Source organism: Halichoeres trimaculatus, unplaced genomic scaffold, assembly GCF_033239565.1.
Source record: "Halichoeres trimaculatus isolate MK-OKI-2021-1 unplaced genomic scaffold, fHalTri1.1 fHalTri1_scaffold_18, whole genome shotgun sequence".
In the NCBI taxonomy this organism is placed as follows: Eukaryota; Metazoa; Chordata; class Actinopteri; order Labriformes; family Labridae; genus Halichoeres; species Halichoeres trimaculatus.
Genome location: NW_027437196.1, coordinates 6,160,116 through 6,183,343, shown reverse-complemented (window position 1 = coordinate 6,183,343; position 23,228 = coordinate 6,160,116). Strand labels below are relative to the sequence as shown.

Genomic DNA, 23,228 nt, shown 5'->3' with positions numbered 1-23,228 from the left:
TTTTCTAAAAAAATTTACTTTATAATATTATTAAATTTCATGTGTTTGATGTGTTCATTTCTTTGTCATTTATTATTGTATTTGAGTTTTTTGTGGCACTGCTTCCATGCACATTGATGTGATCATGTGTATAAATGTGGAAAGTTATTAAAATCAATTAAATAAACATTGGGAGGAAAAAACAATTTTGAGATCTGGGAGGCACTAGCTGTCAAACTCATCCTCAAATCAGAACACAAACTTTGTAATTTTGAGTGAGCTTACACCTCATATTTCAATAATGACAAGGAAGACTCCATAAAAGTTACCACTATTATTATGTAGATAGGTTTACTTAGGAATAAAACATTACTTTGAAAGTCGTCACCGGAAGTAGTGCTTCTAATTTTTAAACCTTGACGCGTTTGGAGCATCCTGACGTCTTCTCGGAGCACAAAGTGAAAACGCATCGTCCTCCTCACACGTTACGATGCCCACACGGATCACCAAGGACAGACTCTAATCCCCTCTGACGTCTTCAGGAACATGAATTTTCATTTTTAATTATTTTTTCCTGATTTTCTTTTTTTTTAATTCTGACAGCAGCCTCTTTTGTCCGCGGGATACCGATGGCCACCACCGCCACCATCCCCAGCATCAGCACCACCACCGGAGGGCCGTCGGGCCAGCCAGGACGGCCGGGATTCAACCAGCACACCTAGCAGCTCCCTCAACTGTGAGTATTTTATCATATATTCTTTAAAAATAATATTTGAAGCATAAAAATGCACATAGAGGCTGTTTATCCGAACGAATGTGCTCTCTTGTTGAGGATGCTCTTACAGTAATGCTTCCTTGTGAGGACATTTGGTGAAGCTACACACACGCACACACTGCCTACACATCATGAGAGTCACTTTTATCACAAACTGACAGAAAATACAGTTTTTTATCAACCTCTCAATATCTAAATTAAAAAATAAAGATAGAAATGAATTTTTATTCAATAACATAATCTCATTGTGTAACCAGATGAACATTCAGGCAGCCTGAATTGCTTTATTTGCCTTTATGCTCAACCTCAGTGCTTGACATGTAAAATTCAGCCCCATGGGACCTTCAAGTGCCTCTGTGGACATCTGACACAATTGAAGTGAGCAGCAGATGGGGTCGACTTAGGGGTGGGGGGTTGAGGTGAATAGTGGAAAGGCAGGGGGGGGTCATGTGTGGCTCAGACCCCCATAATGATATTGAGGTAAAGGAAACATAAAAAAAATAACCAAATAGCAGCAGAGGCACAAAAACACGAGCCCTGAATTAGTGACTGTACTTTCATTAAACATATATATTTCACAGACCTGTTATGAACAACACATTCAAAGGATAGAAATCCATCATAAACTAAAAGTCAAAGTGAATGGAGGGCAAAAAATATATATAATACACAGTTATGCTAACGGCTAACATCAGTATTCTCACAATGACTATGCTAGGTGTAATTTAAAGCAAGTATTAACATTGTTGTCTTAACATTGTCAAGATTGTAAACACTTTCTGGTTAGCTATCTTTTATTTATTGGAAAGCTAACAAATATTTTTGGGTATGTTGTTCTAAAAATCTGTAACCAGGAGTAATGGAGTCAAGAGTACATGTTTACTCTTGACTCCATTACATTGTTTATTTGTTGTTGTAGTAAAAAGATTAAGAAACACTTGACAACAGAAAGTAATAATTAAGCTAACTATGCTGTAAATGAATGTTTTAGCTATGTAAACAAGCTAGCAAACCACAAGTGGGGCTACTATGACTAGCAAATCCATTTTTATGACAAAAGTGTTGAATATTAAATTCAAAGCTTCTCTCAAATAAATCACATTAATAAATAACACTTTCACCAAAAAGAAAACAAAAAATAAATTAGCATCTTTTAGCATATCTCTGCTCTAGGATACTAGTCATTGTAAACAGTGCTCACTCCATCAAAACATTTAAAAAATGACAAACAATGGCATAAAATGGCAATTATGTTTAAATAATATGGCTAAATTAGCATAGGCTAATATCTTGTGTGCACAAAATTATAACTTACCCTTTTTTTTCTGATTCCTTTAGGCTCAAGAAACCTGCGTCAGACCTAGCTGCCTTAAATGACCTTTGACCTTTTCTCTGTCTTGACGGGACACAACCTCAGCGCGGAACAACAGGACTCAATACATCATCATCATCTTCATTAAGCCTCCAGCTTTTAGCAGCCCATCATGATGAAGAGGAGCATCAGTGCTGCCTGATTGACACCTGGAACCAGCATCTGAAAAATGACTGAGAGCAGGAAGAGACGGAGGGAGCTGTGAGACGCCAACAGACAGAAAATTTGGGATGACGCCTACCCTGAATGTCACTTCTAAACGTGTCATCCGTTGAAACAAGTTTTCCTGCCATGTCTGAGGTTTTGGAACTCTAAAAATCTACATCAAACTCAGCATTTCAATCCAGCATTAAACCAAAACACAGACGTTTGGCTTCCAACAATGTAGAAGAAGACAGCAGAGACGATTGTTGATTCACAGTCCAACAAAGACGACCGTGATTGTCTCTTCTTGAAGAAAAAAACCTGGAGCTTTTGCAGATTTGAAACTCTTCTTTTCAAGCTTTGTTTTTGTACATATGAAAATTCAAGTCAAAGACATCAAAAACACAGACAGCAAATAAGATTGTTTTACAGATAAAAAGGGCAAGGACTCACTTTACTGACCTCTTCAACAACCAAATATCACAAACACAAGATTGTACGACAAAACAATCAACAGAAAGTCAACTATCTGGGGACCTTTATTTTGAAATTCCCAGAAGTTTGACTAAAACTTGAAACTCAGCAAAGTTAGAAATCCATTGGTTTCTTGAGGGTTAATACTTTTTTGGATATCAGGATCCAAACAAAAGGGAGTCCAAATGATGACACATCTGCACGCCGGTCTCAGCTCAGAGACAACGGAGAAGGCTCGATTGGAGCTGAATGAGAACCCGGACACTCTGCACCAGGACATCCAGCAGGTACTGTGCTGTGTTTGGCAAATGCTAACAAACGTAACATGCTAATATGTGGTTTTTGTTCATTAATGATGCTGTAGAGGCAGCTTAAAGAGAGGTTTCTAAGTCAAAGGCACATTTACCTTGAACAGTCTTGTTTTGTACCGTATTGGAAGATATCCTACCTCATCCTACGGCTTTGAGCCGAGTCTTCACATATTACCTATTACCTATCTTGTAACATGTCTTATCATATTCTAAAACATTGCATTGTATTGTGGGGGAAAAAAGCTACATTTGAGGCTAAAATAGAAAATACTTGGGTCCCAAAAACTGATGCTCTTTGAGTGTCCAGTAGGGGTCAGCTCTCTCCTGAGTTCATGTTTTCCTCCTCATCTTCTGTCGCCAAATTGGGTTCAGATTTGTGACCGTTCTCTTAAATTGAATAAACTAAATTATCTCCTCTTCTTCTGTTTTTTTCTTTACATCAAGGTGCGGGACATGATTGTAACGCGGCCCGACATCGGTTTCCTACGGACTGACGATGACTTCATCCTCCGTTTCCTAAGGGCGAGAAAGTTTGACCAAGTGGAGACTTTCAGACTGCTGGCCCAGTACTTCCAGTTCAGACAGCAGAACCTCGACATGTTCCAGAGCTTCAAGGTCAGATTTTTCAGTCCAATGTTCATGTTTTCCTGAGTGAGAGAGTCTCTGAATTGAAGTATTGTGTGTGTTATAGGTGGATGACCCAGGTATCAAGCGGGCACTGATGGATGGTTTTCCTGGTGTACTGGAGACTCCAGACCAACATGGAAGAAAAATCTTAATCCTGTTTGCTTCAAACTGGGACCAGAGCAGGTAACAAACTAACCAAATAACACACACTAAAGCCATCAGAGTTAAACTAACACTTGACCTTGACTTTTAGGTTTTACTACACAAGGTATTACCGTTTTCTTCCTTTATGGAAAGTAAGTGTGTAAAACTTGAAGAAAGGAAAGTCCCTACAATGCGATCGACTTTACAGAGTTGTGTCCCCATATTATATACAAAACATGTACAGAGACACACAACCACATTCAATCTAATAGCTACTGTCTGCTAAAAGTAAAGTCGAGCCTTTAAACTCAAATTTCATAGCGTTCCTTAAAGTCCCCAAAACTGTGTCAAGTCCCCTTAACATGATATAATCAAGTACAGTTACACATATATTGTCATCATTTTCTTTATATCAACCAAGCTTTTGATTATAAACTCATAATTTTGTATCAAGCACATGTATTTTTGGCATGTATGTAATGTATGTACCCAAAAATGTATCTGACACAAATGTTATGTCCCCACAATAACAGTTAAACATGTACATGCACACACACACACGCATACATATTCTTATCATAATTCTTAATCTTACCCGAACTTTATAGCAAGTGTTTCCCTTTAAATGTCATTATTTGCATTACTGTGACAAGAGTTGTGCCCCCACATTATGACTATGTAATCAGATTAAGGTCCCAACAGTGTATGTTAGTAGTGTTGGACACACACACCCATGCATCAACAAGTACATTTTCCTCACTAAAAATGTCAAATCAAGTCATATTCTCTGAAATTTAATGATTGACAAAAACTGGGCTCAAAATTTGTCTGATTAGAAAGTGAGTCCCCTTTGTGTCACTGCAAACCAAGTTAGGTCCTCAAAATGTTATCAAAAAAAGTTGATACACACTCATACATCAGTTACTTATGATAATTCAGACTTATACCCTAACATTTGGCAAAATGAGTATTGTCTCCACAGTAAAGGCAGGTCCCCATAATGTGACTGAGTGAACACATCAAAGTCCCCACAATATTACAAAAACAAGCACACACACTTGTGTCTCTATTGATTGAACTGAACAAAGAGCCTAATGACTCAGTTCTGTACTTACACTAAAAATAAACAGCCGATTGAGTCCATTGTTGTAGTTAAGACTCACCGTCACAGCCTCTTTAACTATTGATTAGCTGTTTATTAACACCTACACACACATTTTCTTTATCACCCCCACCCCCACGCACTCCTCCTTCATCAGGAACTCGTTTACGGACATCTTGCGAGCGATCCTGCTCTCCCTGGAGGTTTTGATAGAGAACCCGGAGCTTCAGATCAACGGTTTCATCCTCATCATCGACTGGAGCAACTTCTCCTTCAAACAGGCGTCCAAGTTAACGCCAAACATCCTGAAACTGGCCATCGAGGGTCTTCAGGTAAATAACAGCCACACCTGGGTCATATGTTGTGTCCTTGTTTGCCTATTCTTGTGTCCCTCCCTCGTCTACTCTCTTGTTTCCATCTTCTTGTCTACTCACCTGTTTGTCTTGCCTTGTATCCTTTCCTCATCTATTGTTGCATTCTTTCCTTGTGTCCTTCTCTTGTGTTCTCTGTCTTTTTCATTGTATCCTTTCCTTGTCTACTCCCCTTGTGTTCTTCATGTGTTGTGTCCTTGTTTACTTTCCTTTTCCCCCTTCCTTTTTCTATTGTCCCATTCATATGTTCTTGTCTCCTTTCCTACCTCTCTTACTCCTAGTCTGGTGCATTTTCCTCTCTTAATTACTTTTCAAGCATCTTTTCATCTCTCCGCATCTTCTCTACTCATCCTTTCATCTCCTTGTCTCCTCAGGACAGTTTTCCGGCTCGGTTTGGAGGAATCCACTTTGTGAATCAGCCGTGGTACATCCATGCCATGTACACCATCATCAAACCTTTCCTCAAGGACAAGACCAGGAAGAGGGTGAGGATGCACACTAACATCAAATCCTTGTCTCCTTCCTCTTTCTTTTCTTCTCTTATTTATTTTCATACTTTGCGTCTTTTTTGTCCTCTCTAATCTTTTTACTTCCATCCCTCAGATCTTCCTCCACGGTAACAACCTGAACTCGCTCCACCAGCTCATCCAGCCCGAGTGTTTGCCGTCGGAGTTCGGCGGGACTCTTCCTCCGTACGATATGGGGATCTGGGCGCGAACGCTGCTGGGACCTGACTACAACGATGAGACTGAGTACACCCTGACCTATGATGCTCTGCATGTCAGGGAGAACTGTGGAGGAGGAGGAGGAGACAAGGACATGATGAAGAGGTAAGGAAGAGGAGGGGGTTACTCTGTTTTTGACTGTTCTGAATTTTACTTTATTTCATTAATTCAAATTTTTGGGGTGCAGAAAAAATGCACCCCAAATTTGAATTCTGACTCACTGAGCTGGATAAATTCAGGTAAAAGAGCCTCAACCCACCAGCCCCCTCTAGTGGAAGGCAGCTGCACTACAGCTCAGACAAAATGTGTGTGTGTTTCAGGTCTCAGTCGGCAGTCGAACCAGGAACTCTCCGACCAACGGACCGAGAGACCAGCACACCTCTTTTGGCCCTGGACTAAACACACACCAACACACACACATAGTATACCCACAAACACACACATGTAGATCTGTCCAGACACTCACACACATGCAGACTCATGATACAATCCTAAAAGGATGATAACACACCCTGACACACACACACATACACAGCCTGTATTACGCTGGAGGATTTAAACTTGTGTCCTGTTTCCCTGAACTCTGAACTTCCTGAACAGGACACACACACACACACACGCACACACACACACACACAGTCTGTCCTGTCTCTGAGCCGTCTAATGCCTCCCAGCTGAGCCTCTCTGCAGCCAGCAGCATCTGTCCTGATGTCCACGACGACAAAAACATCAACACACTCTGCCGTGTGTGTTTGTGTGTCGTCCACTGCACGACCGTGCGCTTCGGTATTTGTGAGAAACCAGGAGGAATGTAACACCGTGTTGCATTTAAGCGGTCATACCTATGTTTCTAGCAGGGTCAGAAACATGGAGGATGTGGTAAACTATTTAAACCTGTGTTAGCAAAGAGCACGGTAACACGAAACCAATGTATGATAATATCCACCGTTACACACATTTAGGTTGGGTCGCACCAACAAGGATCATCTAGGGAATGTTAGTGAAGCTGATTCAGGTTTGTTTCTACATCAGACGACAGTGAGAAATCTAATCCTGTTCGTGTTCTGATTAAATCCTGAACAAGATAACTTTGATCCCAAAAATCAGGATTATCACAAAATGGATTCAGACAAGGTTACAAGAATTATCTTGAAGAGAGGGCTTACTCAAGTCAAAATAAACCAAAATTTAGTAATGCTAATGGATTAGCTCTGAGATATTTACATTTTGTAGAAGTTTAGCGCTCCCTTGTGGACAGAGTACAAACTTGCCCTGACAGGAACAGAGACAGAGCCAACTTGAAAACACCAGCTTTTCTGTTATGTTCAACTTGTTGACGACACTTAAAGGAGCATTCCAGTTACTTTTACGTACTTTAAAGCAGGGCTGTCATTTTTACTCGTTAACATCCAGTAACTCCAAAATGCCAACCCCAGGACGTATCTCAGACTTGTAAAGAATCTTGACTGACCTGGACCTGGTTTTCACCATTTAACATCTTGTAGTTTTCTTCTTTGATAAAAAGTTATCCACAGGTCTGTGTTTATTCTCACTCTCAATTAGCATTAGGGATGGGTACCTTTCACATTTGAAACGATATGGCACCAATGCCCGGTATCTGGCAATCGGTATTGGTACTAAACCATACCAGTTTTTGGTACTTTTTTGTGTTTATGTGGTAAAAATATCAGTTTCTCTATTGATAAAATCTCAAAATTTTTCAATTTAACAGATTTATTCTTCAAGCCCTGTGAGTGACTGAAGTGGATCGGAAAAGGGATGAATGAATATTCATTCTTCAAGATATAACCTTGTAATGTTGTGTTGATGTTTAGCATGGATAATCGCCTACTCTTTCAGTCTCTCACAGTCACAAGGATGTTTTTAGGTACCTGAACATGGTACCTTTCAATTTTACTTGAATTGGTACCTGGTACTTTTGACAGAATTTGGTCCGTACCTTTAAAAGTGCCTAATTCGGAACCCATCCCTACTTAGCATGCTCTCAACTTTTTGGTGTAGCTGCATGCTTAGCTCAAACTCAAAGTAATTCACTGGTATTTAAATTTAATTTGTCACATATTGCAGATTATTCAGATTTTTTTAAACCAAAATGAGGTGTTCACAGAAAATTAAATCTTATTTTCAATTTTGGCAGCAGTAGGAAGCAGGAAGACCCTGAGGCAGCTCAACTATGGAGTGCAAGAAGGGACAAAACAGCACGTCAGTTAAAACAAGATAATTCAAATTCATTAATCAACACTGACAGCCCGATTCTTACTCTATACTGTCACTTCAAAATAGCCAAACACAAAGTGGTCTTGATGAGTATTTCATGCGAATGTTGACTACTGTAGTTAAATCTGATCTGAATCTGAACTTCAGTGACGAATATCTGCCAGAATTTAGTGTGACCTGTTGGGCTCGAGTCAAATGTCCACCATCTAAACCAGTAATCCAGATTAAGTATCTGAGTCCGGTTTAACGTCAAAGGAAAATGGTACAGCAGTACGATGGTTTATCATCTGGTCCATCTCTAATCTTAAACGGAAACGACTTCCAACAATCTGTCGCTAAGTCTTGTTGAAGCATAACAGCTTTTTATTCCTAAAACATCTTATTTTTTCAATTCGATCTAGAAGATAGTGTTTGGAACTCAAATTCCCATGATGCTTTCTGGGAAGACAGATAATGTTGGTTTGGAGTCTAAATAATTCTGTCAAGTAGCGTCACTCCTTTCTGCTGCCCCCCGGTGATCAAAAAAGGGAAGCTTTATAGCTGAGAGTCCTGTTTAGGTTTGGGTTAAATCTGCGGTTCACACAGACGATGATTCTTGTTGGTGAAACTCAGCGTTAAATGTTCGACAGAGCGTAAATCTTCAGTGTTTCCTGAGCTGTGATTGTGAATCTAAAACTTTAATCTAAGGTTTCTTTCCGAAAGGTGAGTGTTTCTGACAGGACGGCTCCATCACTCCCCTCAACCCTTTATCCTCCTCCTTTATTTAAAAAACTTTATTTTCATCCACCAAAACTTCCTACCCACAAAATCTGAACGAGACGTGGTGACATCGCCACGTCGGATATTAAACAAAGGAAACCTCACTTTGGTAGAATAATTTCAGTTTTTCTTTCATGTAAAAACAACAAAATCTTACAGTTAAACTCAACTCTGTACAGGATGAAATAAAGCACCGCACAGATCACCACGCAACCACAGATAAAACTGGATGACATGCATGAAATGGTCAAAATGTTCTACCAGAGTGAAACTTTTCTTTCTTTCGATGTATTTAGAGGAAACCACAGGATGCCAAAATTCACCTCTAACTTTGATTGTGAAGGGAAAGATTGTTTTTATTGAATCTAACTTATTTAAAGATTGTATATTGTTGTTATAAGTATTATCACACTGCAAAAAATGCTGCACCAGTGGCCAAACTCCTGGGATATTTAAAGTCAAATTATCTCAAAGGTTTCCTGAAAAATGGGTGAATAAACATCTGATCTGAGAGTTTGAAGGATGGTAATTTAACTTTGACAATATCTCCAACAATGTGAATAATCAGTGGATTTTAAAGGCCAGGTGGTGATTTTTTACAGTGTGTTTGATTCGTCTTCAGGGCTACACTGAGCAGTGATCTGATCTCCACTCGACTGTAATGTATTTCCTTTCAATGAATGTATAGAAGTAAACATTTACACCAACCTGGCTGTGTTTCTTTTCAGCACTAGAGGAGTTTTTAAAGAAGCAGTTCACTCAAAAAAAAAAACTCAAAGATAACACCACAACAAAGTACGAGCAGATAAGTTCCTTTTTTTGTGTTTTTTATTTTTCTATAAATATAAATCATCTTTATAACATCTTGTTTCTGTGCAAAAGTGGTGAAAAAGTCAAACTAAAAACCCTGAAAGCTGGATAAACTGAAGAAATGCACAGTGGTGGAGCTAAAATTAAGGCTTCTTATTCCAGAAACAGAACATTCACTGCAGATTTCATTTCAGAGCGTGATGAGTTTCAAACGTTCAACAGATTTAGTGTTTTTATTATCAGTAACAACCTTTACAAACCGTACCTCAGAGCGGCTTTAAGTCTCTGTAACAGGCTGGGGATTTCTCTCGATGGCACCAAACTTTCAGAACATTTAGAGTCCATGTTTCAAACCTGGTCTGAGCTGGGTTTACCTGAAGCTAACAAAGTACCGTTTGTGTTTTTGGCGATTGAAGTCAGTAGTCCTCGATCTCACGGTTTGATCCTTCGAGAGTCTGTTTTAGTAGTTCATCCACAAAAAGCGTAAAAATCCACGCGTGATTCTTCTTCGCTATTCAGTTTTTATCCACAGAGGAAGAATCCCCGGCTCCGATAAGTCCTTCTAACTGTTCTTACCAGGTCCGCAGTCCTGGTTCCAGGCCCTCCATGTGGATCTAGATAGGGCTCAGAGTCTGCCTCTGGTATGCCGTTAGCTCCGGGTGCCAAACGTCCACGATAAAAATGAGGCGGTAACTGTCAGCGTCCTGCCAGACCTCGTGCTCAAAGGAGTCATCAAAGATGAGGACTTTTCCTTCCTCCCACTCCCTGAGACACAAGACAAAGGAGACAAGAGGAGGATGAGGAAGGACAATAAAGTTATTGATCTAAAAGACTCCAAAAACCTTTGTCAGACACTTTCAGGTACAAAAAGGAGAGGAGGTTAAAGACGGAGAAAGAGGAGGTGGAGGAAGAGGAGACAAGGCAAGGAAACCCAAAGCCCCAGACAAGGAGTGAAACCAGGAGAGCAGATGAGAATTGAGGACATGAAGTCAAAGAACAAGAAGAGGGAAAAGAGGAGAGAAAAGAGGAGGGAGAGTACGAAAAAGGAGACAAGGAGAAAATTTATATAAATAGGAAGGAAACAGGACAAGGACTTAAAGAGGACAATGCTAGGATAGAAAAGAAAAGACAGACAGGAAACAAGGAAAAGGAAACGAGAAGACATTTAAAAAGAGAAGAAAGATATAAAACTATAAGAGGAGAAAAACAGGTGAAAGACACAAGGATGGAGCAGAAATAGGAAAGGGAACAAGGTGATGAAAGTAGGAATAGAATGGGAAGAGGGAAACATAAAGGGGGGTGAAGTAGGAAACGAGAAAGGAAAAAAACAACAGGAGTAAGGAAGGAAGGAAAGGAGACAGAAAAAATAAACAAGGAGGGGAAAGAATAAAAGGAATGTTGGAAAGGAATCAAGGGAAAAAATGAGGGAAGGGAACAAGGAGAAAGGAAACAGAAACGGAATGTGGGGAAGGAATCAAGGAAAAGAACAAGGGAAGAAAACAAGGAGAGGAAAGAAGAAAGGGAATGTGGGAAAGGACTCAAGGAAAAGAATGAGGGAAGGGAACAAGGAGAGGAAATAATAAAGGGAATGTGGGGAAGGAATCAAGGAAAAGAACAAGGGAAGGGAACAAGGAGAGGAAAGAAGAAAGGGAAAGCGAGGAAGGAATCAAGGAAAAGAATGAGAGAAGAGAACAAGGAAAGGAAAAAAGAAAGGGAATGTGGGGAAGGAATCAAGGAAAAGAATGAGGGAAGGGAATAAGGAGAGTAACGAAGAAAGGGAATGTGGCCAAGGAATCAAGGAAAAGAATGAGAGAAGAGAACAAAGAGAGGAAAAAAGAAAGGGAATGTGGCCAAGGAATCAAGGAAAAGAAACAAGAAGAGAAAAGTAGAACAGTAATAAGGGAAGGAAACAATGGGGAAAACAAGGAGAGGAAATGGGGAATGAACTCAACAAAGGGATAAAGGAGAAAACAACAGAAAAGAGGAGAGGAAGGAAACAAGTGGAGGGAACAAAATGAGAGGAAATTAGAAAAGGAACTAGTAAAAATACTAGAGGAGAAAAAGAGAAATAGTCAAGTTAGGAAAGGAAACCAAAGGAGGAATTAAGGAATGAAAACTAATTAAGGAGAGGAGAGAAAGAGAAAAGTTTTGATAAAGTGAATCAAATCAAGCTGGAGTTGAGATTAAGTCTGTGAGGAGACAAAGAGGGTTTAAAAAAAGGAGGATGAGGAGGATACTGAGAGGGATGAAGGAGGAGAGGATGAGGAGGAGTGTGGTACCGTGTCTGGTCGGTGCAGCGGATCTTGCAGCCGCGCTTGGGGATGACGAGGCCAAGGTGCATCCTCAGTCTGCAGTTAGTGGGACCAGTGTGAGGCCACACGTGAGTCCCAGGCTGCATCACGGAGAACTTGATCTACACACACACACACACACACACACACACACACACACACACACACACACACATGGAGGGACACACACATAAGCAGATTAAACATCACACCATCAGATTATTATTTTAAGACTTCCTGGTTCAGAGGGTAAAAGTCTGATTTTAGGTTTGAGATATTTTTAGAAATGAAATCCTTAAAATCAGCTCTCACACACTTTAAACTTTAGAGTGTTAAAAAAGCATTACAGATACATGTGTGTGTGTGTGTGTGTGTGTGTGTACCTGTCCTCTCTTGCAGCCTGTAGCCTCAGTGTATCTCTCCAGCAGAGCGCACGTCTTGGGGACGCCCTGACAGGCAGTCCCGACTTTTTTACCTGAACAGAAACACATAGAGATAAAAATGAAGTGTTGTCCCAGTCTAATTATGAAGGAGGATTTAGAGGACAGAGGATACCTTGCTGCCAGAGTGTGTACTGTCCCCACTCTCCCTTCTCCCTCAGGTTCTCCTCCTCAGGTACGAATAGCCCCGTGTTTTTGTCCATCACAGCCAGAGCCTCGTCCCTGATCGTTTTCCAGTTCCTCTCCAGCGTCTGAAAACACCCGCACAGCTCCGGTTATCTAAAGCTTCACTGAGTGATTCACACACACACTCATTAACACACTTTACCTTGACTAGATCGGTGTATCCCGTCTCTTTCGGCGTCCACCATGGCTGAGCTTTCAGCCCGTCTACGTTGTACAGAGACCTCTGCCACACGGAGGCAAAGTGACCGCGTTTGTGACCCAGCTCGTACCAGTGATACGCCTGCAGAGACGCACACACACACAGAGACTGTTTCACATTTCATCTGAGGAAAACACTCAGTGAATAATAAAATTATCTCTGTTCAGAATTGTTGTCTCATTCATTAATGCTGTCTGGCACCACCTAGTGGACGACAGTAGTTACTGCAGGTAGGGATGTTTCAGCACTATGGCTTCATGTCTCTTGATACTAGATGATAATTGGTCTGTGTTAACGCCAGCAAACTCTGCTCCTGATCAAGGAAAACGTTCTCCATTAGGGGGCGATATGGTGACAATATGTCAGGATATTTTTATAGCAGGATCACAATCTGGATTTTAGACTTTTCTTTTGTTTTTTGCTCAAAGTCTGTTTATTTTTTGCGTGTTATCACAGAGGCAACAACATGAACAACAACAAACAAGTAGGACAGTCGGGGACAAAACAAAAATGCCCCTGTCCTTTTCCCCCCTCCCCAAATACAGGGTCATCAATATTCAGTCTCACGTACACATGAACATAAATAAATTCATACAAAAAAAGGAAGAACATAAAAAGTGGTTACAGAGTCATGTTGGTAACTGCTACTTTTGGTAACTGCTTAATACTTTTTTAAGCTACAAGAAGCCACTTCAAAGTAGTTGAAGAGCCGCATGAGGCTCCAGAGCCAGAGGTTGAAGACCCTTGGTCTAAGACACATGGATTTTAGACTATTTTGACGTGCAAACAACATTTTTAGCCCAAATTAATTCTTATCCTGCACACTTAACTATTTTTTGCACCGTTTTATAACTGGTCTTGTGTTCTCTCACATTTTTACATCATGATGAATACATTAAGTGAAGAACATCAGCTGTAAAAGTTCTTGAGTTTCTGCAGAATGTAGAGAGCTTTTGGGCCAATCCCAGTTCCACCCCTTAGCCCTTTGTATGCACATGTAATGAAGGGGTGTCCCAATCCTCTGTAAGATCAGGGAGAAGAGCAAAAGGGAAGGACTACACAGCCCTTAAATGAAGACAAACTGAGACCTCACTTGACACCAAGGATAGGACAAATTTCTCATGATATCAATATTTTTTTTTTATCAGATATCCAATCCTTTGCTGCTTCACGTTAATATAAGCCATGTTGGGAACTGCTGATGCACAGACTTCGCTGCGGTGGGCGGTGTTTCATGAGTGATTGGACAGATAAGCTGCGTTCAGGAGCTGCATTGGCTACATAAGCTTTGAAAGGCGAACGTTATGATCTTCAGAATAGCCTCTGCATACCGTAACGTTCTCTTAACGTTCCCTTTTCATGATTTAGTTGTCTCTTTACTCATATGACGCGGTGCATCTTGGACAGCCAGCAAGCGTCTAGGGGTAATGACGTAGCAGGGATCGAGCGGCGTCTCATTTTGAAGATAAGAGGGATAAGACTGACAATTGGGATTGGCCCTCAGTCTCATTTAAGTAGCCTATGATGAAAGCTGTTTGAAAATGTTACTCACGCTGTTGTCTCCAACTCTCTGCAGAGCGTCACCCAGGTGGAAATAAAATCGTCCGTCATCTGTTCCTGGTTCACCTGACTCCAAACCTTCCTGCAGGGACAGAGGAGACAAGATTTCATGTTTTTTTGAGGGTTTAATCTGCCCTGTTTGTTTCATTCCGGTTTAGCTCTTATCTTAGAAAAAGAGTTTAGTTACTTTGGAATTCCCCAGGGAAGCGTCCTCGGGCCTCTTTTATTCTTATTTTAACTCTAAACTATAAAAAGACCTCACAAGTACTCAAAGGTGTGTGTGTGTTTTTGTGTGTTTACCCTCAGGTATGGTATACTCTCTGCTATCTTATTCTCTGACTTCAGGATGAAGCCGTAGTGAACTTTAGCGAAGCCGTTATTCGGTGAAATCTCCAGAACCTGCAGGAGAACAACAACCAATCAGAGCTGAAGACAACCCAGGTGACTAATGAAGAGTGTGTGTTCTCTAACACTGCACACACACCTCCTCGTAGACCTTCTTAGCGCCCTTATTGTCTCCCAGCAGCAGGTGTGCGACGCCCAGGTCGTTCTTCAAGCCCATGTCTTCTGGAAAGATCTGAGTGAGTCTCTGCAGGGTCACGAGCGAGCCGCGCATCCGACCTGAGAGAGACGAACCCATCGTTAGCGAAAGATGCTGTTAGCGTTTACAGTTTCAGTCTTAATATTTGAATCACAGCGTTACCCAGGAACTGCTGCCTCTCTGCTCGTCTCTTCAGCGCCGCCCTCAAGAGGTCAGAGGTCACGTCAGGGAGCTCTGCGGCGTCTCTGTAGGTGTTGATGGCTTTCTGCAGCATTTCGTTGCTGCGCAGCTTCTCTGCCAGGTCGTCCTCCGTCTGTTGACATATAATCAGCGTTAGGATGGAGCAGAAGCTCACAGCACTGCAGGGCCGTGCAGGAGTTCTGTTTCATACCTGAGCTTTTCCATATCGAGCGCGGGGGCTCTGAGGATACTGCTGCACCAAGGACTCAAACGCTCTCAACGCCTCCTCCAGCTTACCCTGATGAAGACGACGATGAGTGAAGAAACATCCTCGTTATGAGAACGCCAATCATCAATCAAGAAGAACAGCTTAGTTGTGTGTTTACCTTTTTGCGAAGCTTCTCTGCAGCGTCAATCTCAGCTTTAATGGTTTTATCAAACTTATTCAGCAGTTTTGGTTTCTTCTTCTTTGCTGCGCAGAGGAACAAACCAGAAGAAGATGAAAGATCAGAAATATAAAAACAAGGAAATGATGTTCAACATCAACATAATCTCCACCTTTCTGTAGGGGTTTTACCTTTTTCTTTTGGCTTCTCCTCGGCCTGATTCTCTGTCGTTCCTGTAACACAGCAGAAGAGACAGTCTTTAACTTTGGACAATTGGACTCGACATTGATTTGTAAAAGCTACCAAAGAACCAGGGGTCCACAAACATCAACATGTGGCCAGAAATCAACCTGACATTTATATGTACCTAATTTCAGCGCCAGGAAAACACACAAAGCAAAGAATTCCTGAATTTCCCTTTGGGATAAATAAAGTTTTTTTTTTTCATTTCATTTCAAAGCCTGAAAGCTATGAAAACCTCTATATGATTCAGTTTACAGTATACAGTGGATTGACCCAAGTTAATATATGTATTATCTATTTGTACTTTTAGTATCTAACATAGAGTGTATTATTAGTAGACGTATAGTCTCTGCGACGTTATTTAAGTAAAGCTAATATCAAATACTTTATACAACACAGCTACAACCGCGTGTGCTGGAGTTCCCCCTTATTTGGAAAACTGGGTTAGCCTCACTTTAAGCTAGTTTACAAATCATGTCGAGCATTTTTCAGTTATGAAAAATATAGCTGAATGAAAAATGCTAACATAAAGAGATTTCATAATTTAAGGAATGATTTAACCCAAAAATACAGCATAAACTAACGTTAACTGACACAAAATGGGAACCGCAAATCCAGCTTTCATTGCCTGGATTGTTTCTGAAAATTGTAGTGATCTTCGTTGTCTTTTAGTAGCCTGTCAGAAGATCGCTCTGATTGCTTTTCAAGTATGCTCGTTCAATCAATCGCGCAACAGCTCTTCACTATTTTAGATTTTGCTTAAGAGTTTAGACCAGGGGTGGCCTACCTGGGGCTTAAGGAGTGTGGCACTTCGATCCAGTCATAAAAATATACCTAGTTACGAGGAGTGGTGTGCCGATCAATCTAAACTATATATATATGGATGCCAACGTTGGGATCAGTTGGGATTGATACTTAAGTTTCAGTTTCTCTTCTCTAGTAGGAATTTAAACACACAAACACAATAATTCTTGCTTTGAAAATTGGACATGTATTGATTCTCATTTTATGTCGTTTCGTTTATGTGTGAGGGGGAGTGGGTTTGTAAGACCACGTGTGTGACGTGGCTCTCTGTAGTACCTCGGTCATTTTTGTGGCTCTTGGTTTCTGACTGGTTGGCCACCCCTGGTTTAGACGGTGTTCAAGCTAACGCTGCCACTCATCTCCCTCTTTCTGCCACTCGCGCTCGCTTGCTGTGACATCACGTACATACCCTCTTTAAAACGTACATAAAGTTTTGGAACTACTTCTGCAGATTTCCTCAGGCTGCAGGTGCGTAACAAGCTGAATGACTAAACCCCTCAAAAAACTCTGGTATTTGCTCCTGAGAGGCACAGATTGTTATTCCAACATGTCTGAAAACTTTGATTTATTAAGGATTATGTTGTGGATGTTTTAGCCTGTTCGTCTGCTGCAGAATCATAAAGTCTGCTGAAGCAACTTCAAACTTGTTTTGAGCCATCCAGACCTGATGATATGCTAAAAATATAATGTATCACAGTTAAAAAATACTGTAAACAGCCTTAGATCTCTCTAAAGTGGTTAAGTCATTTGGAGTCAGTGGAGGGTGAGGCTCAAGTGGCCACTAGATGGAGCTGTCTCGTTGCTGGGGGCAGAGTCTAAATCAGACCTGAGAGCTTTAGTCTACCTGTGCTTCTGCTCCAGGTTTTCTTATTTTTAAAAGACGGTGGAGTGAGAGTGAGGCTGAAAAAAAAAAGATGCCAAATTTAGAAAACTGGTATAAAATTAGTCCACCCATGGTGAACATGTTGCTGTGTTTCCTAAATCAATCCACTGGTACCATTGATATCCTGGCTTAGTCACCTCAGGGGTCTCCAATAAAGAAATGTGGACAACAGATAAAACACTTCCTGTTTGTGTGTGTTTATGTCAAATTTAGCCTCTGTTTTTGTTTTGAATGAAAGTGTTTGTGTGTGCTCACCCTCAGTCTCTGCTTGGCTCTCTGTAGTTTTTGGTGTCTCGCTCTGCGGCTCTGCTTCCACCGGAGGCTCTGACTGGTTTTCAGGTTCTTCCACGGTCTCTGAAACAACATCAAGTTTGAGAACATCATCACTTGTCATTTCATTCTTTTTTTGAGACTGCAGTCATATCTGCTATATCCTAACCCTTTGTTTTTACAGGGAACTCATTTCCTCCAGAAACCGTCTGAAGGTTTTCATGAATTCCTCCTGAAATACTCTCCAGAAAACATCCAGGAAATTATGAAATCTCTGCTTCAGTACTAAACTTTATAAGAGCAAGAAGTAGAGAGATGCATGGTGAGTGTGCTTGGAGTTGATGTAAGTATAAATTAAGGCTGAACAATTTATCGTTTTCAGATCGAAATCGCAATTTTAGACAATGCAATTTTGAGATCGCCAAAGCAGCAATTTTTTGCAGCGCTCCTGACTGACTCAGGATCTGTTGTGTCAAGTATTATACACATTCTGTTTTACAAATTTGTAGACAATCTATATGTTAAAAGTGCTGGTAAGCAGGTCAACAACACAAAGCCTCTGTTTAGGAGTAGAAGTTGATGAAAACAGATTATTTATCATCACTATTGATGATTAAAAAATCGTGAATTGCAATATCTGCCAGAAAAATTAGATCTTTTCCTAAAATCATTCAGCCCTACATGTGAATATCCCAAAGCCTGATTGGAAGAAAATCGTGAATCGAATTGAAATCACAATATCTGCCAGGAAAATCGCAATTCAATCTTTTCTTAAAATCGTTCAGCCCTAGTATAGATACTTCTTCAAAACTTGTAAGAACAATGTTTAAAGAGAGGGTATCCGTGTTCCCTTATGTTAAACGTGGATCTAAAGTAACAACACTGGATATTCAGACTTGACGTGTGCAGATTTTCAGACCTCTACTTATTCATCTGTTGAAGAAATCCCTGACTCTGTCAATAGCCAATCAGACTGAAGGGGGTTTGTTGAGCGGGGAGCCTTAAAGAGGCAGCAGCTAAAACAAAGCGTTCCAGGCAGAGGCTAAAACAAAGGTTTTCTGAGACACCAGTGTGAGAAAAACAGGGAAAATGAAGCATAAAAATGGGCACAATACCCTCTCTTTAATTTCTCACTTAACAAGTAGTGCTCTATAGTTTACCTGCTTCCTGTGTGAATTTGGAGCTGGTCAAGTCACGTGCTGACTCCACTGCAGGAGAAAAAAAAACAGCAGAAAACAACAGATTAAAGGTTCATGTGAGAGATAAAGCTGATATAAAGAACTGTTATCTCTGTTTTTATGACACTGATGGTGTTTTTAATTTACTCCCTGTGAAATAAAACAAACAGCTACAGGCATAAAGGTATGAAGATGGAATAAAACAACAGTTTAGAGACCTTTAAAAAAAATTCCTTTAATGTCTATTTTGATAGCAGGAACCAGGATCTAAATTTAGCTCCTTGGTTGTTAATCACTTCCTTCTCTAGGCTTAGTTTGATCCAAAGATCCAGGAACTTTGGGGGCGGGGCCTGTAAAGCTGAGTGTTTCTCATTGGTAGAATAACTGCAGTGGTTTTTATTTCACCCTGTCATCCTTGATAACCTAATAAAGTTAACCCAAACGCATTAAACTACACATCAACATTTAAGATTCTGTTGTACTCACCTATTGTCTCCTCTTGAGAGCGCTCTTCCACCAGAGCTACAACATATGAAAAAACACATTACTGTCAGCATCACATACACATTTATCTACAAATTCACAGCTTTTGGTGGCACCAAAGCTTCACAGAGTATAAAATAACAGTGATTAGTTCGAGTATTGATTCTATAACTGCTTGTACATTTAAACCTCTACAGATTACCCAGAATGCAGCAGCACGTCTTGTCTAAAACAGCAAACAGCACGTGTCATCCTGCTGTTAATCTCTCTTCACTGGCTTCTAGCAGCAGCTCCAATCAGATTCAAAGCTCTTCTTCTGGCTTACAAAACATTGACAAAAACGGCTCCTTCCTACCTGGGGTCCCTCATCCAGGTCTACACTCTTTCTGGCCCACTACGCTCTGCTTGTGAAAGCCCAGCGTGGCTCCTCATCACTAGCCAGACTCTTCTCCTCTGTTGTGCCCAAATGGTGGAATGAATTACCAAACTATATGATCTGAGAGTCCCTTTCTACTTCAAGAGATTTCTGAAGGCTCGTCTGGTCAGGGAACACTTTGGCCCTTAATCTGACCCTTCTCCTCTTTGTCCTCAGGGCCAGAATGAGTCAGAAATCCTGCACTTAATGGCAGCACCTGCAGCCAAATAACTTGTAGCACTGTTGTTGCACTAACTGGGTTTTTCCTTTTGCCACTTTGGCCAAAAGCATCTGCTAAATGAAACTGTATAACTGTTTAACTGTGTATAACTGTGTCTAAATAGACCGTCATTCAACAGGACGATTAAATGTCTCACCTCCAGTTGTGTCTATGGCTGCAGCTGCATCCTCTGAAATCACAACATTAAATAAATGTATATAAATGTGCATGAATCTGTGATTAACGTTAATGGATCATTAATGAAGAATGTTACCTTCAGGCTCAGCACTATCCCTTGGATCATCTGTAACACACACATAGTGACATCACTCATCTGTTTTTGAAGCGCAGTTTTTAAGCTTATTGTTGATGGTCACTGGATTGAAAACGCTGTAAATATGTTTATTTTTGCTGTAAGAATCTGTTTCTTAAAACTGGTGTGTATGTGGTTTATGGTCTTTAAAAAGCGAGCCTCAAGTGGACACTTGAGGAACTGCAGTTTTTATGCTTCTGCATTGGCCTTAAGTTTTAGGACCTGAGGTTGCTGCTTGGTTTTTGCAGTCATGAGGTTAAAAGTAGTGACTGAAAAATGAGGTTATGGATACAAGTGGCTGAAATAAGTTTCCACTGACACTGTGATCTCTAAGTGAGAAAGGAAGTATCTCCCTTTTCGCCCAAATATGGTCACGAAAAACAAAATCACAAAGCCAAAATACCAAACCAGAGCTGACAGGGTTCAAAGTTTCATAATTCAAGGATTAAAGGGTTTAACTGACCTGGAACGAAGTCATCTGACAACGGAGGGAGAGGAACAGCAGCTGAAGGCACCAAAACACACAAGTTAACACACACACATGTATGGAGACAGTAGTGTAAAGAAATGTTAAATAGTCCTGTGGGAGATAGATACGTGACACATGCAACACGCAGCAAACGCACACATCTACACGCACTGTGCAGCAGCCGCAAAGCCAGAGTGAGAGCAGGACCAACCTTGGATTTCAGACTCCACATCGAGAGATCTGGAGCCTGTTTCAGACACAGACAGGAGCCACAGTGTTACCATCGTGTCAGGTGATCAGAGCGAGCGCAGACAGAAGCGGTCACACATCACAGGCAAAATATGAAGCTCGAATACGAACGTGTGCAGACGGCGTGCAACCTTGACTCGTCTACAGTGGATACTAAATATGCTACAAGGGACTTAAATCGCCAGTGCAGACTGATTTAACTCACAAATAGATGAACTGACAGGTCAAAATAAATATAAACACCTCTCATACCTGGTGCAATCTCCTCAGATAGTGTTTCAGATGCTGCTGCTTCTTGTAGCTCCGCCTCCTGTGGCTCTGGAGCTTCCTCATTGGTCGCCTCAGCCACATGCTCACTGGCCTCTTTTACATCTGGGGTCATTGTTAATCTTGTTAATATCAAAACAGTAAAGAGATTTACTGATCTACTTTTGAGATGTTTGATGTCTTTGTCTGATTTCCCAGCGCTCAGTGTGTTTTTCTTTGATGGTGTCAGATTTCAGAGGTCAGGTGAGTCCGACACACCCACAGGTCTGAACTCACCGATGGGAATGAGGTGAGACTAAAAAGCTAGACTTCTCAGATAACAGGGCAGTGTCTTCTCATAGTCTGGGGAACAACAGACGGCACACCCTGAGGACTCTATCACTGTGTTTGTGTATTCATACCTGTATCCGTCTGCTCCACAGGTGAGGCTTCCACAGGTGAGGCTTCCACAGGTGGTGTCTCTGCTTCTTTCAGGCCTGTTCAGTGGTTAAAGAGTATCAATCAGATTAAAAGCACAATAAAACACCTGAACTTCAGGGGTTTTCCCTTGGTGAAAAGGTAATAGATGTTCAGGTGTCCCTCAGGGGTCGACTCCGGGCCCGGTCAAATTTTCCCTGTATATGCTGCCACAGGGGTTGTTATGTCAAACAATAGATACAATATCTGATTGCACTTTCACTACACCTCTGTTTGATTTCCGAAAAGCCCTTGCTTCATGGCTAAATTCCCCTATATAAAATACGGTTCACTTTTTTTTTACCTTTCCCTTCAATGAAATATGATATATGATAAAAAATAGACTAAACACACGAAATATTTCTTTCAGTAAAGCTATAAATCTCTCACTAAAGCAGTGAAAAGCTGTTAAATACCTTTACTAAAAGTTTTTAACTGAACTTCTCTTACCTTGGCTTGCTTCACTATCTTTATTATTCTTCACTTTTTGTTTGTATTTATGCATTTGCAATGCGCTCTATTTATTTTTCAGTTTCAAATGGACATGACTGAAGTGCACGCAATTAATGATTCGGTAACGCTTTATATTAAAGTCCTGTAATAAGCATTAATAAGACCTTTGTAAGTACTTATAAGATGCTTATTAACATTATTATTTGTTTATAAGACTATATAACTGCTTAATAAGTGTTTAATAAGGTCATTGTAACAGTTAATACAAGACAACTTAATTGAAAAGGTATATGGAACCTAACCCTAACCCTCTTTGTTTTTTGTCTTCTGCTTTTGTCTCTCATGAGCCCTACCTCAGCCCTTCCCCTAAACCTAACCATTCAGGGCCCCATGCCTAAACCTAACCTGCGGGGCCTCACACCTAACCCTTACAATGACCTTATTAAACACTTATTAAGCCGTGATATGGTCTTATAAACAAATCATAATGTGAATGAGCATCTTATAAGTACTCACAAAGTTCTTATTAATGCTTATTATAGGACCTTAATATAAAGCGATACCAATGATTCCTCTTCCTTGATCTAAAAGATAGTATAAATCAAAAATTTCCTTTACCAGTTGATAAATTCCTTGTTTCTTATTTTACTGCATGCCATCTTTACCTGTACAATGACTCCAGTTGAAATATCATGTATCACAGTGCCAAGTAGGGATGGGTACCTTTCACCTTTGAAAAAATATGGTATCAATACCCGGTACCTGGCACACAGTACCGGTACTCAACAGGACCAACTTTCGCTACTTTTTTGGGTCTATGCGGTCAAAAAGATCAATTTTTGTTTTGTTAAATAAACTCTTTTTTTTTGCTTTAACATATTCATTCTTCAATATATAACCTTACAATGCTG

At 40.6% G+C, this 23,228-nt stretch overlaps 2 protein-coding genes across 4 annotated transcripts in view; one reads left to right on the top strand and one right to left on the bottom strand.

Annotated features, from left to right (window-relative positions):
• Positions 1-405: 405 nt before the first annotated feature.
• clvs2 (clavesin 2) lies at positions 406-9,723 on the top strand. Its single transcript, XM_074693959.1, has 8 exons — positions 406-715; positions 2,093-3,031; positions 3,500-3,670; positions 3,747-3,865; positions 5,086-5,260; positions 5,674-5,784; positions 5,903-6,129; positions 6,345-9,723. The coding sequence occupies exons 2-8, from the start codon at positions 2,930-2,932 to the stop codon at positions 6,421-6,423; spliced, it is 984 nt and encodes a 327-aa protein (XP_074550060.1). The 5' UTR covers positions 406-715; positions 2,093-2,929; the 3' UTR covers positions 6,424-9,723.
• A 114-nt stretch (positions 9,724-9,837) lies between these two features.
• Positions 9,838-23,228, bottom strand: part of LOC141807758 (aspartyl/asparaginyl beta-hydroxylase-like) — a 32,295-nt gene continuing 18,904 nt past the window's right edge. For 2 of the 3 annotated variants that reach the window (XM_074693954.1, XM_074693956.1), the window contains 21 exons: positions 21,810-21,884; positions 21,394-21,513; positions 21,104-21,139; positions 20,887-20,928; positions 20,385-20,414; positions 20,268-20,300; positions 19,479-19,514; positions 18,975-19,022; positions 17,800-17,898; positions 15,806-15,847; positions 15,615-15,700; positions 15,440-15,526; positions 15,211-15,361; positions 14,992-15,128; positions 14,808-14,906; positions 14,500-14,589; positions 12,891-13,028; positions 12,678-12,813; positions 12,506-12,597; positions 12,111-12,244; positions 9,838-10,596 (listed from right to left, as the gene is read on the bottom strand). In XM_074693954.1, coding sequence (XP_074550055.1) covers positions 10,446-10,596; positions 12,111-12,244; positions 12,506-12,597; positions 12,678-12,813; positions 12,891-13,028; positions 14,500-14,589; positions 14,808-14,906; positions 14,992-15,128; positions 15,211-15,361; positions 15,440-15,526; positions 15,615-15,700; positions 15,806-15,847; positions 17,800-17,898; positions 18,975-19,022; positions 19,479-19,514; positions 20,268-20,300; positions 20,385-20,414; positions 20,887-20,928; positions 21,104-21,139; positions 21,394-21,513; positions 21,810-21,884 — 1,862 coding nt within the window. In that variant the 3' untranslated portion in view covers positions 9,838-10,445. The remainder of the gene's footprint in view (positions 10,597-12,110; positions 12,245-12,505; positions 12,598-12,677; positions 12,814-12,890; positions 13,029-14,499; positions 14,590-14,807; positions 14,907-14,991; positions 15,129-15,210; positions 15,362-15,439; positions 15,527-15,614; positions 15,701-15,805; positions 15,848-17,799; positions 17,899-18,974; positions 19,023-19,478; positions 19,515-20,267; positions 20,301-20,384; positions 20,415-20,886; positions 20,929-21,103; positions 21,140-21,393; positions 21,514-21,809; positions 21,885-23,228) is intronic. The other variant, XM_074693955.1, reaches the window with a different exon arrangement.

Bases quoted from the DNA above. Each gene is read 5' to 3' on its own strand.
- clvs2 (XM_074693959.1), top strand. From the start codon at position 2,930: ATGATGACACATCTGCACGCCGGTCTCAGCTCAGAGACAACGGAGAAG. The intron at 3,671-3,746 runs GTCAGATTTTTC...TGTGTGTTATAG, and splicing joins ACATGTTCCAGAGCTTCAAG to GTGGATGACCCAGGTATCAA. The intron at 3,866-5,085 runs GTAACAAACTAA...CTCCTTCATCAG, and splicing joins TCAAACTGGGACCAGAGCAG to GAACTCGTTTACGGACATCT.